At 37.7% G+C, this 14,101-nt stretch overlaps 1 protein-coding gene across 1 annotated transcript in view; it reads left to right on the top strand.

Annotated features, from left to right (window-relative positions):
• Positions 1 to 14,101, top strand: part of LRP1B (LDL receptor related protein 1B) — a 1,279,381-nt gene that overhangs the window by 1,227,832 nt on the left and 37,448 nt on the right. Inside the window, exons 83-84 of the mRNA XM_026647738.1 lie at positions 3,216 to 3,377; positions 12,811 to 12,985. Coding sequence (XP_026503523.1) covers positions 3,216 to 3,377; positions 12,811 to 12,985 — 337 coding nt within the window. The remainder of the gene's footprint in view (positions 1 to 3,215; positions 3,378 to 12,810; positions 12,986 to 14,101) is intronic.

Below are 14,101 nucleotides of genomic sequence, written 5' to 3'. Positions count from 1 at the left end.
CTCTCGAGGTCCCTTCCAGTCCTAGAATCTATGAATCTATGAATCTAGACCAGACTACTGAGGAACACAAAAAGAGAGAGGGAAGGTGAAGGAAAGATCTACTGAAGGTTATGCTGAAGGAGTAAACAGCAAGGTAGAAGAGAACCAGGTAAGGACGCAGTCACAAAGCCCAAGAAAGAAAGACAGATGAAGAAGCGGTTGATGGTGTAGCAGAAAGATCAAGGATAATTAATATGGAGAAGAGGACGAGTGATTCCCAGTGCAGGTGGACAGGCTCATGCTCACTCAACTCAAGTTAGCATGTGAAAATTAGAAGTGTGGATGTTATGGGGCTAGTGGCAGATAGAGCTAGTCACCCAAGTCCAAACCCGCCTGAACCCCTGGATCCAAGGTTGGCCAGCGAGCCTGAGCCACCTCCAGTGCTGCAGTGTCCACACTGCTTTTTTATAGCATGCTTGCTCCAGGTGAGCTAGCATGAGTCTGTCTACTCTAGGCTGGGAATCACACCTCCCAGTTGCAGACATATCTTGAAACTCTTTATAGAGGTCATTTACTGGCTATTGTGAGAACAGTTTCAGTGGAACAGGGATAGAAAAAGGAGAGCATTGTAAGAGAAGAATTCTAGGCACTGGGAAGAGACTGACCATTCAAGGAGCTTTAGAGATAAAGAGGAGGACAGAAATGGGGTGATCAAAAGACAATTGTGGTTGAGTGAAGATTTCTTTAGGATATGGTAAACAGCATGAAACTGATGTAGAAGGAAAGGCCAGGGGAGAAAGAGTGATTCACAAGGAAAAGGAAAGGAATGAGGAGGGGAGATTAGAAGGTGTGAAAGGGTAGGGCAGAATTGACAAGTCAAGGCAATTGATGTGGACTGAAGTTTAGAGACTTCAGAGTAGAATATAGATTTAAAAAAGGAGAAGGAGCAGATGGTAAACTCCTGTTGGATCCAGACAGTTCTTTGAGTAGGGTCCCTTCAGTTGTGCATGCACCCTTGATTGGAGATTTTTAGTAGCAATACCTGTTTGGATCATGCATGTGCTCTATACACATCCTCGTGCCCTGTACTGAGGATATGCAGAGCTACAATGGTGAACTGCCCTCAGTTCCTTCTCAACAGTCTTTGGCCTAAGATGGAGTGTCAAGCATGCCTGCTTTGCTTAGATATAGTTAATTATGATTAGCTTTTGTGTTTCTTGGCTTAGTTTAATTCATTGTACACCTCTACCCCGATATAACACTGTCCTCGGGAGCCAAAAAATCTTACTGGATTATATCCGAATTCGTGTTATATCAGGTCACATTATATCGAGGTAGAGGTGTATTTAGTTTGGGGGCTTTGGTTTTGTTTTGTTTCCCCCTCTTTTTTGTTTCCTCCCTTGAGGGGTTATTCTGGGCATTAATACTTCTGGGGTGTGCTGGGATCCCCAGGCTTTAAATGATGTCTTTCCTATTAGGAAGCTATCGTGGTCAGTAACAGCTACTCTCAGTGCCTCCATTGTGAGGGAAACACCCACACATCGGCCAAGTGTACAATCTGCTCCTCCTTCAAAAGCAGATCTCATTAAAGTAGAGAAATAAAATGTAAATTGTTAATGATGAAGCTAGCCCTAAGATTGGCCTCCAATCCAGGCTCCAAGAACTCTCTTGCACACCAGTGCCCAACCTCAATTAGTGCCCCATCTGCTTCTAGATCATGGTCACCAAAAGCCACGTAGCATGACTCCCTCTGGGCCTCGGTCACCAAAACCTTGAGGGACACAGTACCTACATCGCAATCCACAGTACCAAGAGCCTCTCACAGTAAGACTCTGAGTGCTGACAAGAAGAGCAGGAATGTTAGCTCTCCTTCTAAGGCATCTGAGTCACCAATCAAAAAGAATGTTCCAGAGACTCAGGTCACAAAGGGAGTACTATTGAAGGTCCAGTTGGTTCCAGTACCTCAAGGGCTTTCTAAGGCTTCCTCTAAAAGCCACTCTGCTACTAAACTGGATTTGGTACCAAAGACTTCTTTAGCATCAGGTGGCCATGTCCATTCTAATAGACATTCCACTTCAAAGAAGTCCACACCATCAGACTATGTTGTACCTTCAGTATCTATACCAGTGTCCCAGACCGCTATATCAGTACCATCTGAGTCCGAGTCTAGATGCACATGTTCAAACCATTCAGTGTCTGACGCACCGATGCATTCTAGACAGTCCACATCTTGGTATCAACATTGGTCTCCACAGGATCTTGCTCAACTCACCCTCATGTACCCTCAGTACCATAGGAGTTCAGATATTTAAGGGATCTTTTTGTTTCAGGTGAGCCACAGTCTCTCTTACTTCCCAGTACCGTACATTTATCTGCCCCAAAATCTTCTGGGTCACCTGGGAATGAGGCTTTGCTAGAGTCTGCTGAGACTATCTGGCACACTTCAGCTACAACACCCCCTACTTGTAAATGTGCTAACAAAAATATTGTGTTCCAGCCATATGGAATTTTATATTCATAACTTTCACTGAATTGCTTGGTGGTAGAAGCGGTTAATGAGCATGGTAGTAAATTCCATATTCAATCTACCCCTTACAACAAAGACAAGAAGCAACTTGATTTCTTCGGTAATAAGAGTTACTCATCAACTTTACAATTCACAATGTCAAAATATGTCTACATTAACTACAACAAACTTGTGTCTGATGAAGTGGGTATTCACCAACGCAAAGCTTATGCTCCAATACATCTGTTAGTCTATAAGGTGCCATAGGACTCTTTGTTGCTTTTTACAGATCCAGACTAACACGGCTACCCCTCTGATACAATAAACTTAACAGCTTTATTAAACATTTACCATATTAAACCATAGAAATCACCATAAAATTATCTTTACATGTAATGTGACTTTCCAATGAAATGGTAGATGATCAGATATTTTTGGATAAGAGAATCTGCAAAAATATGGTGAAATCACTAGGTGTGATCATTGGAGCATCCACTTCATTTATTGTTGTGCTTTTTTTCTACTAGAATTCTGGAGCCAAGGTGCATTCCTTTACAACAGTACAAATTAATGAAATGTTTTGGTGGTGTCTAGCAAAAAATACTTATTGGGCTTAAAAATCAAAACTCTTTACTATGATCAGAAATGTATGTTTATATTCAAATTACTGATTTTGAGTTTAATGCATATTTATTTTTACCATAAAAATAGTTGTCTTTATTTTGAATAGGGAGGCCTACATGCAGCTGTGCGCTGGGTTTTACAGGACCAAACTGCAATCAAACAGTGTGTGATCATTTTTGTCAAAATGGAGGAACCTGCAGTGTCACTGCTGGAAATCAGCCCTATTGTCACTGCCTGACTGAGTATACTGGAGACAGATGTCAATATTGTAAGTAATACACCATGTGCCAGGGAACTCTGCAGCACATTGAAAGTTTTATAAAATTGAAATGTAAAGTGAGTAGTTGGCTGAGTGGGTTTTCCTGTTCCCCCAACCCCCAGTAAACCTCAATCCAAAGTTTGTTTGATCACAAGTACAATGAATTTGGTAGACTCAACTCACCCCACTGAACACTTAACTAGAGAAACTAACTGCAAACCCAGCAGGAACACTGGCATAAAAAGGGGCATTATAAGTCTCGATTGAGGTCTGTGGCTTTGTACATTGGCATAGGTCTAAAATTCACACATTTTTATAGTAAGAACAATAAACAGCATAAATTAATGGTTTTGATATTTCCCTCTTGTGGGTATTGTGCAAAACCAATAATTGCGGTTATAGATCTAATGCAAAAATTATTAATATATAAAAACTCTAGATCAGGGGTCGGCAACCTTTCAGAAGTGGTGTGCCGAGTCTTCAGTTATTCACTCTAATTTAAGGTTTCGCGTGCCGGTAATACATTGTAGTGATTTTAGAAGGTCTCTTTCTATAAGTCTGTAATATATAACTAAACTATTGTTGTATGTAAAGTAAATAAGGTTTTTAAAATGTTTAAGAAGCTTCATTTAAAATTAAATTAAAATGCAGAGCCCCCCGGACCGGTGGCCAGGATCCGGGCAGTGTGAGTGCCACTGAAAATCAGCTTGCGTGCCGCCTTTGGCATGGGTGCCATAGGTTGCCTACCCTTGCCGTAGATATAGGAATATAAACTGTAATTATAATTACAATATTTATTATTTTCCCAATATGTATTTATTATGGCATGGAGTATTTTCTCAATATGTATTTCTTATACATTTATGAATGGCAATGCACAGTAGAACAACTTGCTTTGCCATGTCAATAATACTACCATCCTCCCTGACACTTAGCCTGCTAGGATGTTATCTTTGACTCCTTTTCCTTAGTCCCCCATATCCAGGTTCGATCTGAATCCCTAGTACTTCTTTCTTCACAACATCTCACCATTTTTTTATGTCCACATGGCCAACCTTTTGTCCAATTATTGATAATCTTCTGTCTTGATTACTGTCATCTATTCCTGTCTACACTCCCTGATATCCACATTGGTCTATCCTACCCACTTAAACCATGATTGCCAAAGTTATCTTTCCCACATGTTGATATATCACTATCACTCCTCCCACCTTCAATTTGTAAAGATCTCTAGGCTTGAATTATGTCAGAAAATATGCAAAGAGAAGTGAGTATTTTAGAAATCCTCAAGGTATAGTTTTTAAACTAGCATGTGTGGAATTATTTCTTTTCTCAAAGGAAATACTTTTTATTTACCATCATTACCTGCTATCCATAAAAAGGAGCTCCTGTAACATTTATTGGGGCTTCATGGGAAGTTAGATGTGGTTATAGAAGATGGTTTCCTTCCTTTTTGAAAATGTATTGGGTTTCTATGTCTTAATGTATTAGAACAGTAAAAATTCTGCTGAAATGTTGTAGTATTATGTAAAGGCTGGGATGAAAGATTGGCCTACATCTGCCCTTTTATTTTTTTTAAGACGTGAATAGATTTAAAGATTTTCTGTGTGAGAATCTTACATAAATGTACTGAATGAAGTAGCTCTTCCCACTAGGGGAAAATTGATTATGCATTTTTAAATTTCCACAGAATATCTAGGTAAAGCCACCAAACATTTATGTCATCTTTAGACCCTACTAGGAGAAATCATTTTTGTTAGTGGAATTATGATGATAGCCATGCAGCTGTTTATAGCTTATCTGTGTGTTGTTCTTTTGAAATGTGTGCCCTGATAGATTCTCATTCCAATGCTTTATCAATAATAGCATTTTCAAAAAATTGCTAATAACTCTTGCTGTAAGCATTAGAACAACTTATTTCACAGCCAGCTGCAGAATTCTGGAATCGGAGATGGCATAACCTCTTAAAATTAATATAGTTTCCCCTAAATAAATAAGATTTTTGATACAGTACTGTATATAAGAGATGTAGACCTGTTTATGATGCTATGTATAGATTGTAATGACATATTTGTGGAGACAGTCGTTTGCCCTTTTTTGCCTATCCTATGAAGTAGCTAAAAATGCTGGATTTAAACAAAATCAAGGGGAAATTAGGTATTGTAAAAGTCTGGTTCACAACTCTTTACCAGATACTAAAACTGTTTTGTTTAATAGTGAATAGTCTGTCAAACAAGGGAAAGGTTAGTAGGTATCTTAAATGGGATTTGTATTGCAATAAATGGAATGTATTTCCAGTTGGGAGACTATGAAATAAATGCAAGCCTTTGAATGGAAAAACAGAAGTAATTGTGATTCTGTCCCACTTGTTATTAAATAAACTGCATGGATTCACAAATAACTATCTGCAAATACAATTGGGTATTTGAAAACAATATAGTACATAAATCATGCACAGACAGACACACAGATTAAGAAAAAATATTTACTTGAGTCTTACCCCAAACTAAACAAATTGTTTCTAGTTGAATACTTCTGCAAACATCATTTTTTTAAAGAGAATTAATTTAAATGTAAATGTAGGGGTGCTTTTTAAAAAGCATGTTTATTATCAGATTTGGATTGTCTGCTGACAATGTTTGAAATAACAGCATAATTCAAAGAGGTTTAAATGCATTAAGGCTTTTGTTTGTATAAGACTTCTTCCTTTCTTTTTTTCTTTTAAGGATCTTCCAATATTTTTAGAGTGCTTTATAATGGCCAACAGTTGTTTGATACAGATTGCACTGGTATTTGGTTTATAGTTAATAATTTAAACATATATGCAAGGTTTGTTTTTTACTTGTGTGTGATATTTGCTTGTATGGATGCTGAAACAGATTATTACAACTTCATTATAATAAAGATCAATTGCCTGTAAAGCACATTAGTTTTTGCCTTGTAATGATAAGGTGAATGGTACAAATTAACATAAAAAGAAATATGCCCATATGGACCCCAGGCCTCCAAGCAGCAAATATTGCAAAGGTGTTTTCTCACAGGAATATAAAGTTTACGTGCCCAATTTCTTTCATGCTTTTAATATTACATTCCCTTATTTGGTCTCATACTTCTTTTCTTCTGGAAGTCTAACCAAATGTACTGCCATAGGTTCTTGTTAGGGCTGATATCCTGAACCTGTGTTCTCATGTGAGATTGCCTGGTAAAATGCATTTAAGTACATGAATATAGAAGTTATGGCATTTTATAAAATATACATAGAACTCACCAGGTTACACAGCATGACATTATCCTGATGCTTACATTCCATAGGACCTAAGGTTTGTACAATCACTATAGGTCTGCATATTTGTGTTCATCTCCTTGAAAAAAATTCCTTATTTAAAATTCCTTCAGTGGCACATGTGGAATAATTAAGCTGTTCAAGTTCATCTCTTGAAACAAAGGTCTGACCCATTTAAAATATGTAAAATGAACATAGCACTCTTGCAATAATTTCATTTTCCTGAAACTGAGAAGCCTTTCCTTCAGAAAGGTTGGGTCAATTAACAGAGTTTATTATAATTCAGTCTGTAAAAAGCACCTAATTTTTGTGTTAGATAATATAATCCTCTGATATTTGTGTTTTTGTTTGCTTCAGCCTCACGGCATAGGGAGAGCTGGTATCTTGTGGATTTCATCTCCAAGTTCAGGAAATGTCTCTTTACTTTAGCTTTCAAAAGAAGACAGATTTTTTAACAATCACAATACTTAACTAAATGAACCACTAATCTATATCTTAGGATGGGACTTGGTTTTGTGTTTTGAAAGCCTCTCAGATACCACAGTGACGAGACCATAGTCTGATTAGCTAGATGGAGATGCAGACTGGCTAACTATAATTCAGCATTTCCCTCCGCACTGTGCCTTTTGCAAAGCTACATATGAATTTGATTATTTTTACAGAGGATTTTAAAATGATTACAGGTCTCTTTTTAGACAAACCCATTCTTCATGTTGTATTGCCAGATTATCATTATATTTGCTTACTCTGGTTTGGGGACTATATTGTAACTGGAATCCAACAAATTGGGTGATACTTTTCTCTAATACAGGTGGACTAGAATTTTGGCCTCAGTAAGGATGATTTGCCACTATACTCTAATACTGCAAAACAGCCCTAAACTGGCCTAAGTGTCCAGCTGTGGATTCCCAGGCTCACCACAGCCCCTACATTCCCTTTTGAACTCTGGTGTGGGTACGAGATATGTTGAGGAGTAAAGGTGTTACTGGAGCATGCTGTGCTTCAGTGATCTCTGGCTGTCACAAAGGTCCCTACAGGCTGTAATTTATGATGGAGGCCAAGCCATCTCACTATAGCCCAAGGACATGGGGAATAACAAATGTGACATGGGTCCTGCACTGAGCAGCAATACTCGACCTGTGGAACAGAACCTCTATCTCTCTAGGCTTGGTTACTTCCTCACATTGCACAATCTTATAGATAATACTGCACAGAAGATGCTGGAACAGGGGCCAGTCATACTCTGGTAGCTTTCACTATTATACATAAACATTGGAGCTTTAATGTATTTTTGCTTCAAGGTCCTCACTAAAATATTTCTATAAATAGGGAGTCTTTTTCTTAGATGCTAATACCTCTCAGGATATACTCTATTGGAAACAATTAAGGCGTTTCAGAAGAAGACTGGCATGTGCATCAAATAGGAAGAATCTACAATCTAAACTGACTGAATTTCCAGACAAAAAATTCTGAATATATAGGATATGCTACATTGCTATCTCTAGAATAATTGCAGGAACTTATAAATTCTATATATTTTAACTCCCAAATCAGGCTGAATTTGCCTGGTTTAGGCTTTTACAGTTATAATGATAATCAGGCAGGAAAAAAAGAAACATTTTGTTAGTTGACTGCCTTAAACAGAAATCTAGGGCAATCCAGATTGTTGCAGTTCAAGACTCAGAGCTCTTGCTCCAGGTAGTTTGAAAGCTTGTCGCTTTCACCAACAGAAGTTCATCCAATAAAAGATATTATGTCACCCACTTTGTTTCTCCTGGGACTACAACCCAGCAAACAGAGATGAAATTTTAAAATACCTTATATACAGGGATTCAGCCCATTCTATTGCAGCGATTGGATTTTTAGATTCTATCCACCTTTCTCAAATAGCAGGAACAATATGATTTTTTAAAGTTATTTAGTTCCTGGAGAAAAGGCTGCTATTAAAAATATTAATTCAGGAAAGCCCCTGGGCTCTGATAGCTCTTCTGTCAACTTTTGTTAAACATACAGTTTTTTGATTCACTATCCATTATGTATTCAACTATTGATGCAAATGTGGCCCATGCAATCAAAAATGGATTCTTTTGGCCAGCGGTGTCTGTTGGGTTACACCTGAGCCCTGATTGTCCTGTCTCCACATCCCACCTCTCAAGGACATAAAAAGCAGAGTGAGGGCAAGCATCGTTCATTGCCTTCTCACCACCTATGGCTGCAGGACGGATCTGTGAAAAGTGTCTCTATCTCTTATGCACTTGTGAACTTAAAACATTATTCCCTTAGATTAGTTTAGTGTTTAGAAAAAAATGTCCTATTTTAACTTTAAGTTTCCATATTCTCTTTTGTTACCTGGTACCAAGTTTCTTTAGTCCTCTTGGCTAAACAGAGATCTCTGGAGTTTAAGTATTGCCCCTCCTGTGAAGTGGCTATATGTCTCAATGATGATCGCTCCAGGTGTTTAGTTTGCCTTGTTGAGGAGCACATCACAGACAACTTTACAACTTTTCAGTTTGTCATTCATTTTCTAAAACAAACACAAACAATGAGAGAGGCTTGCCTGAAATGTTTTTCTCTGCACAAATCCATGAGGTCAGCTTCTGATCCAGGCAAAGAAGATCCACCTAGATCTGAACAATCCTCTTCCAGAAGTAATCTGGTGAGCACTGGCTCTGTGGTCAGTTCCAGGCCTTCTACCACTTCAAAGCACCCCTCTAGGTTCCTGCTTCCAAATTCTCCTCATTGGCTAATAGAGGTAGGACTTCGTACTGCTTTTCTAAAGAGCACACACATAGATTGTCATCTCAGGTACCTAGGAAGAAAAAGAGGCAAACAGCAACTCGTTCTATCTCAATTACGGGTAGCACAGGGACTGTGACAGGTCACTCTGGCACCCAAAAGGACCCAGGCTCCACACTTTGGTACTTGCTAAAGACCAGCTTCATGTGGTCACTGGCATGAACCCTGAATTACTGCCTTCAGGCCTCTCAGCACTGACATCTGGGCTTTTAGTACAGGTGCCAGTTCTTTCAGTACCAAGTTGTGATGGAATACACCCCTGTATTCACACCCTACACACTATTGTAATAATTTTTGTACAGAAATATGCCTTATTAGGTATCATTTTGAAGCTAATAACTCACTGATCAATAATCTCATGGTGAAATATATGTAGCAACATTATATGTAAAGTTATGAACATAAGCTGAAATCATGACTGAAGTATGTTTACCAGATAACTCTGGGGAGCAAGTAAACCTGTTTCTCAAAGACAAAGACAAGTTGACACTTCTAGCCAGGTGACATCAAAACTGATGGACCATCCCATATCTGTGGCTATGACTATGAGATAAGCATCATGGTTGCAATCCTTTGGGATCTCTGAGGAAGCACAGACTATAATGGAGAATCTCTCTTTCAAGGGTTCTGATCTATTTAGCAGCAAAATTGATGATACTTCACAAACATCGAAGGGCTACAGGGCCATGCTTAAGTCCTTTGGGGTGTACATTCTGCAACCTGGAAGGAGACAGGGAAAACATCAGAGCTACCCAGGCAGCTGTCTTCTTCCTCTTACTATACAGCGCACCAAAGACCACCAGAGCCACTGAGAAAGAAACAAAAATTCCACAAGTGAAGGCTCTCAGCATCTTCCTCAGCAGCAATGAGATCTACATCCCCTCAAGACAGCCAGTTTGACGGTTGTGTTGGAGCCCCGTAGGTACCCTCTTGCAGGATCTATACCCTCTCCCGGGCCTGCCTCCCCTCCACACCCACCTTTCCAGTCCCTTTGCAGGGACTCCTCTCATGACAGACTTGCAACAGGAGGTGGGATCACTTCTCATCTCTCACTGTGGTAGATGTTCCTCTTCAGTACAGGAAGAGAGGTTTTTATTTCTGTTACTTCTTAATTCCCAAGGAAAAAAGGAGGATAGTGATCAATTACAGTCTTGAGGAAACTCACTACATTCATTCATTGATTCAAGTTCTGAATGGTAGCCCTCATCTCAACAATCTCATCCATAAAACCACAAGATTGGTTTGCTGTTCTCAAACTCCAAGTCATGTATTTCCACATATTGGACCATCTAGAACACAAAAAATACCTAAGATTTCAAGTGAGGACCTCACAGTTTAAGTACAGAATCCTGCTGTTGAGTTTATTAAAAGTCGTCCAGTCCTTATGTGCCCTTTGACCAGTTCTTTACTCACCCTACACTTCTTGTACTAATCCCTTCTTCTCCAGTTTAATTGATAATTCCACATGTGGCACTATCAAATGCGTTAAAAGTCCAGATATCAGTATACCGGGATGGAAATTACTCAGTCACTGCCCCATTACCACCAATTTGAGCTCATTAAGCTCTTTGAGTTTTGCTCTCACCTCGGATGTGCTAATTCCCATTTCTTATTCACTCATTTCCATTAGCCATTATGTCTTTGCCCCGTGTTCTACATTATCATCCTTACTAAAAACTGAGGCAACATATTCATTTAGTTGTTGGGCCATATCTAGATTATCTATAATCCTCGTGGCCTGTGAGCTCCATTTCTTTTCTTGTTCTCTTTTTATTTATATGACTAAAAAACCTTTTACATTTGTTTTAGTTTCTCTTGCAAGATCTAACTCAGCTGGACTTTTGGCAATACTCACTGTATCCCTATACTTTCTGAGCTCCAAATTTAGCATTCTTTGTTGATTAATCCCTTTGGCCTTTCCTTGTAGACTCACTATATGTTGTTAATATTATTTGTGAGGTGGTTAAGCATCCTTTTGGGTCTGGAGCCCTTCCCTCCACGTTTTTTCCTCTTACTTAGGATGCAAATCCCAGATAGTTTTTGCACCTTTGACTTAAATAAATTCCAAGCCTCTTCCACATTGAACTACCTGAGCTCTTCAGTTCAGTTGACTACACTAACTAGTTCCCTTAATTTCTCAGTCCACCCCCATTGAAATAAGAAACCTTATTACTAAGCTGTTTTTTATTATCCTTCAATATAATTCAAATTGAATCAACTCATAATCACTCAGTCCAAGGTTATTTTCTTCAACTAGCTCCTCTATAACATCCTCATTACTTAGCAAAAACAAATCTAAAATAGCATCAACTTTTGTTGGTTCAATGACTGTTGGTTCAATTAGTAGTGTTTATGCTCCAATCTATATCTGGGAAGTTAAAGTCTCCCATTCTATATTGCATTTTATTAATTCAATTTAAACTGTATGTCATAACCACCAATAAAATGCATTAAGTAAATGTTGACTAGCCACAGTTGGAAAGGTATTTTAAAGCATTAAAAATAGAGACTGTCCTTTTAAGAATTAACAGTAGGCCCCAGGGTCCATTTGAGTGACACACAAATAGAAATCAATGTTAACATTAAAACAGCAAATACTCTGTAGCCAAGTGATAAAGGTCTACTTCACATTACTTGCTTCTGTTAAAAGAATATTGTGGTGGGGAGGAATTCTAGGTGGTTTAGTGTGTCAGTAATAGGGCATAGAGAGCTATTCGCAACTAGGGTCCCAGTACTGCAAACATTTAAGCAGTCGAGTAATTATATATTTCAAAACAGTGGTATCACTCAAAATGCATAAAGTTAAGTATGTGTTCAAATATTTGTAGGATCAGGGACTACGTCTGTAGAAGTCGCTGTTAGAATTTCATTATAACGTATTTTTTATTATATAAATTATATAAATTTTGATAATTAATAAAAACATTAAATTAAGATTAATGCCAATTTTAAAATATTCGGTTTCAGTAACATTAAATAGTGTTATTAACACAAATGCATATATTGTTTATCCTTACAGTGTCTCTTTAATTGAATTACTTCAGTTAACATTGCTTAGCTTTCCTTTCACTAGTTAAAGTAGGTGGGAAAATGCCATAGATGGTTAGGCTTTCAGAGGGAATAATCTGTTATCAGCCTAAATTTCTTTTTCCCTGCTCATGAATAAGTGACTGGAAGTTTATAGTAATGTTTTCATATTCTGAATCTTATTATATTTGTCAATGAGTCAACAACTTTTATGTTTGCTCATTTCTTTTTTGTTGCTATTCTTTTTTAAGGTAAAGAAACCAAAGCAATGTATTATTATTTTTAAAATAATTTTCATTAATACCTTTTAATGTTTCACTTTTACATTCTTTGCAGATGTGTGCCACCATTATTGTGTGAATTCTAAATCTTGTACCATTGCTGATGATGGAAGTGTAGAATGTGTCTGTCCTGTACAATATGAGGGTCCAAAATGCGAAGTAGACAAGTGTGTAAGATGCCATGGTGGGCACTGCATAATAAACAAGGACAGTGATGACATAATATGCAAGTAAGTGTTTTTGTTAGATTTAAAGTGATATATTATATACATAGATCAATTAATAGTTAAAATGCAATAATCAGTAAATCATTATACTTGATAGTGTACAACAGAGTTGTACCACATGAATGGTGGGTTACAAGATGGTGTAAACATGGTATCATCATTAGCTCACAAGTAACCAGGCAGAGTCCTTTGTTTTGGGTGGAATTTGAGAATCTGGGCTTTGAATATGACAGGTAGCACGGAATGATAACCTGCGCAACTTCAAGGAGAACATAACCTCAATCAAAACTAAGAACTACATTTTACTCTCATATTCTCAGTAAGCAGAAAACAAGATTGTGCCATGGAAGCAGAGGTTATATATTATTCTCATCATTTTTGAAAGTAAAGACAGACATAATTTCTTAGATTATCAGTAACCTGCACAGAAGTCCTTGCTTATGAGTATAATAAATAGAAAATATGTAATGGTGTGGGATGCCATAAAACTTTTTAATCTTTCAGGTTTGAGTAACCACATTACTCATAAGAGGAAAAAAACGCTAGAAAATTGTGTGTGTTATCCCCAATAAATGGAAATAAAACACTGTAGTGCTCCAGGCCATCACAAATTCTTTTACTACTTTGAAATATATTAATTGCTATGGAAACAATTATCACTGGCATTGCAGAGTTCAGTGATATTCACATGTGCAAGTGAAGGCAATTTCTATTTAATGGTTTGAATTTTATATCATACATTTTGAAATACAGGAGGTTGTAATATCATATCCTTATATATCATACATAAGAAAGATACGTAAGAAATAAAACACAATAGGTATCGTACATAATTATTTAGCAAGTATAGAATTCTTTGTATTGTTTTTAAGCTATAAGCCCAAGAGCTAATTATCTTTACCCACCTAAGACATGGAAGAATTGGCCTGAAAAGCATAGGTTGGTGTGTTGCTACTAAGCCCAGCATTCTTTAACTAATTGTTTAATCACAGAATCATAGAAATGTAGGACTGGACTGGACCTCAGTAGGTCCACTGAGGCAGGACTAAGCATTATCTAGACTATAGATTCATAGATTCATAGATTCATAGATTCTAGGACTGGAAGGGACCTCGAGAG

This window comes from Terrapene carolina, unplaced genomic scaffold (assembly GCF_002925995.2).
Source record: "Terrapene carolina triunguis isolate 2854851 unplaced genomic scaffold, T_m_triunguis-2.0 Scaffold62, whole genome shotgun sequence".
Classification (NCBI taxonomy): domain Eukaryota; kingdom Metazoa; phylum Chordata; order Testudines; family Emydidae; genus Terrapene; species Terrapene triunguis.
This window is presented reverse-complemented; position numbering and strand designations above follow the sequence as displayed.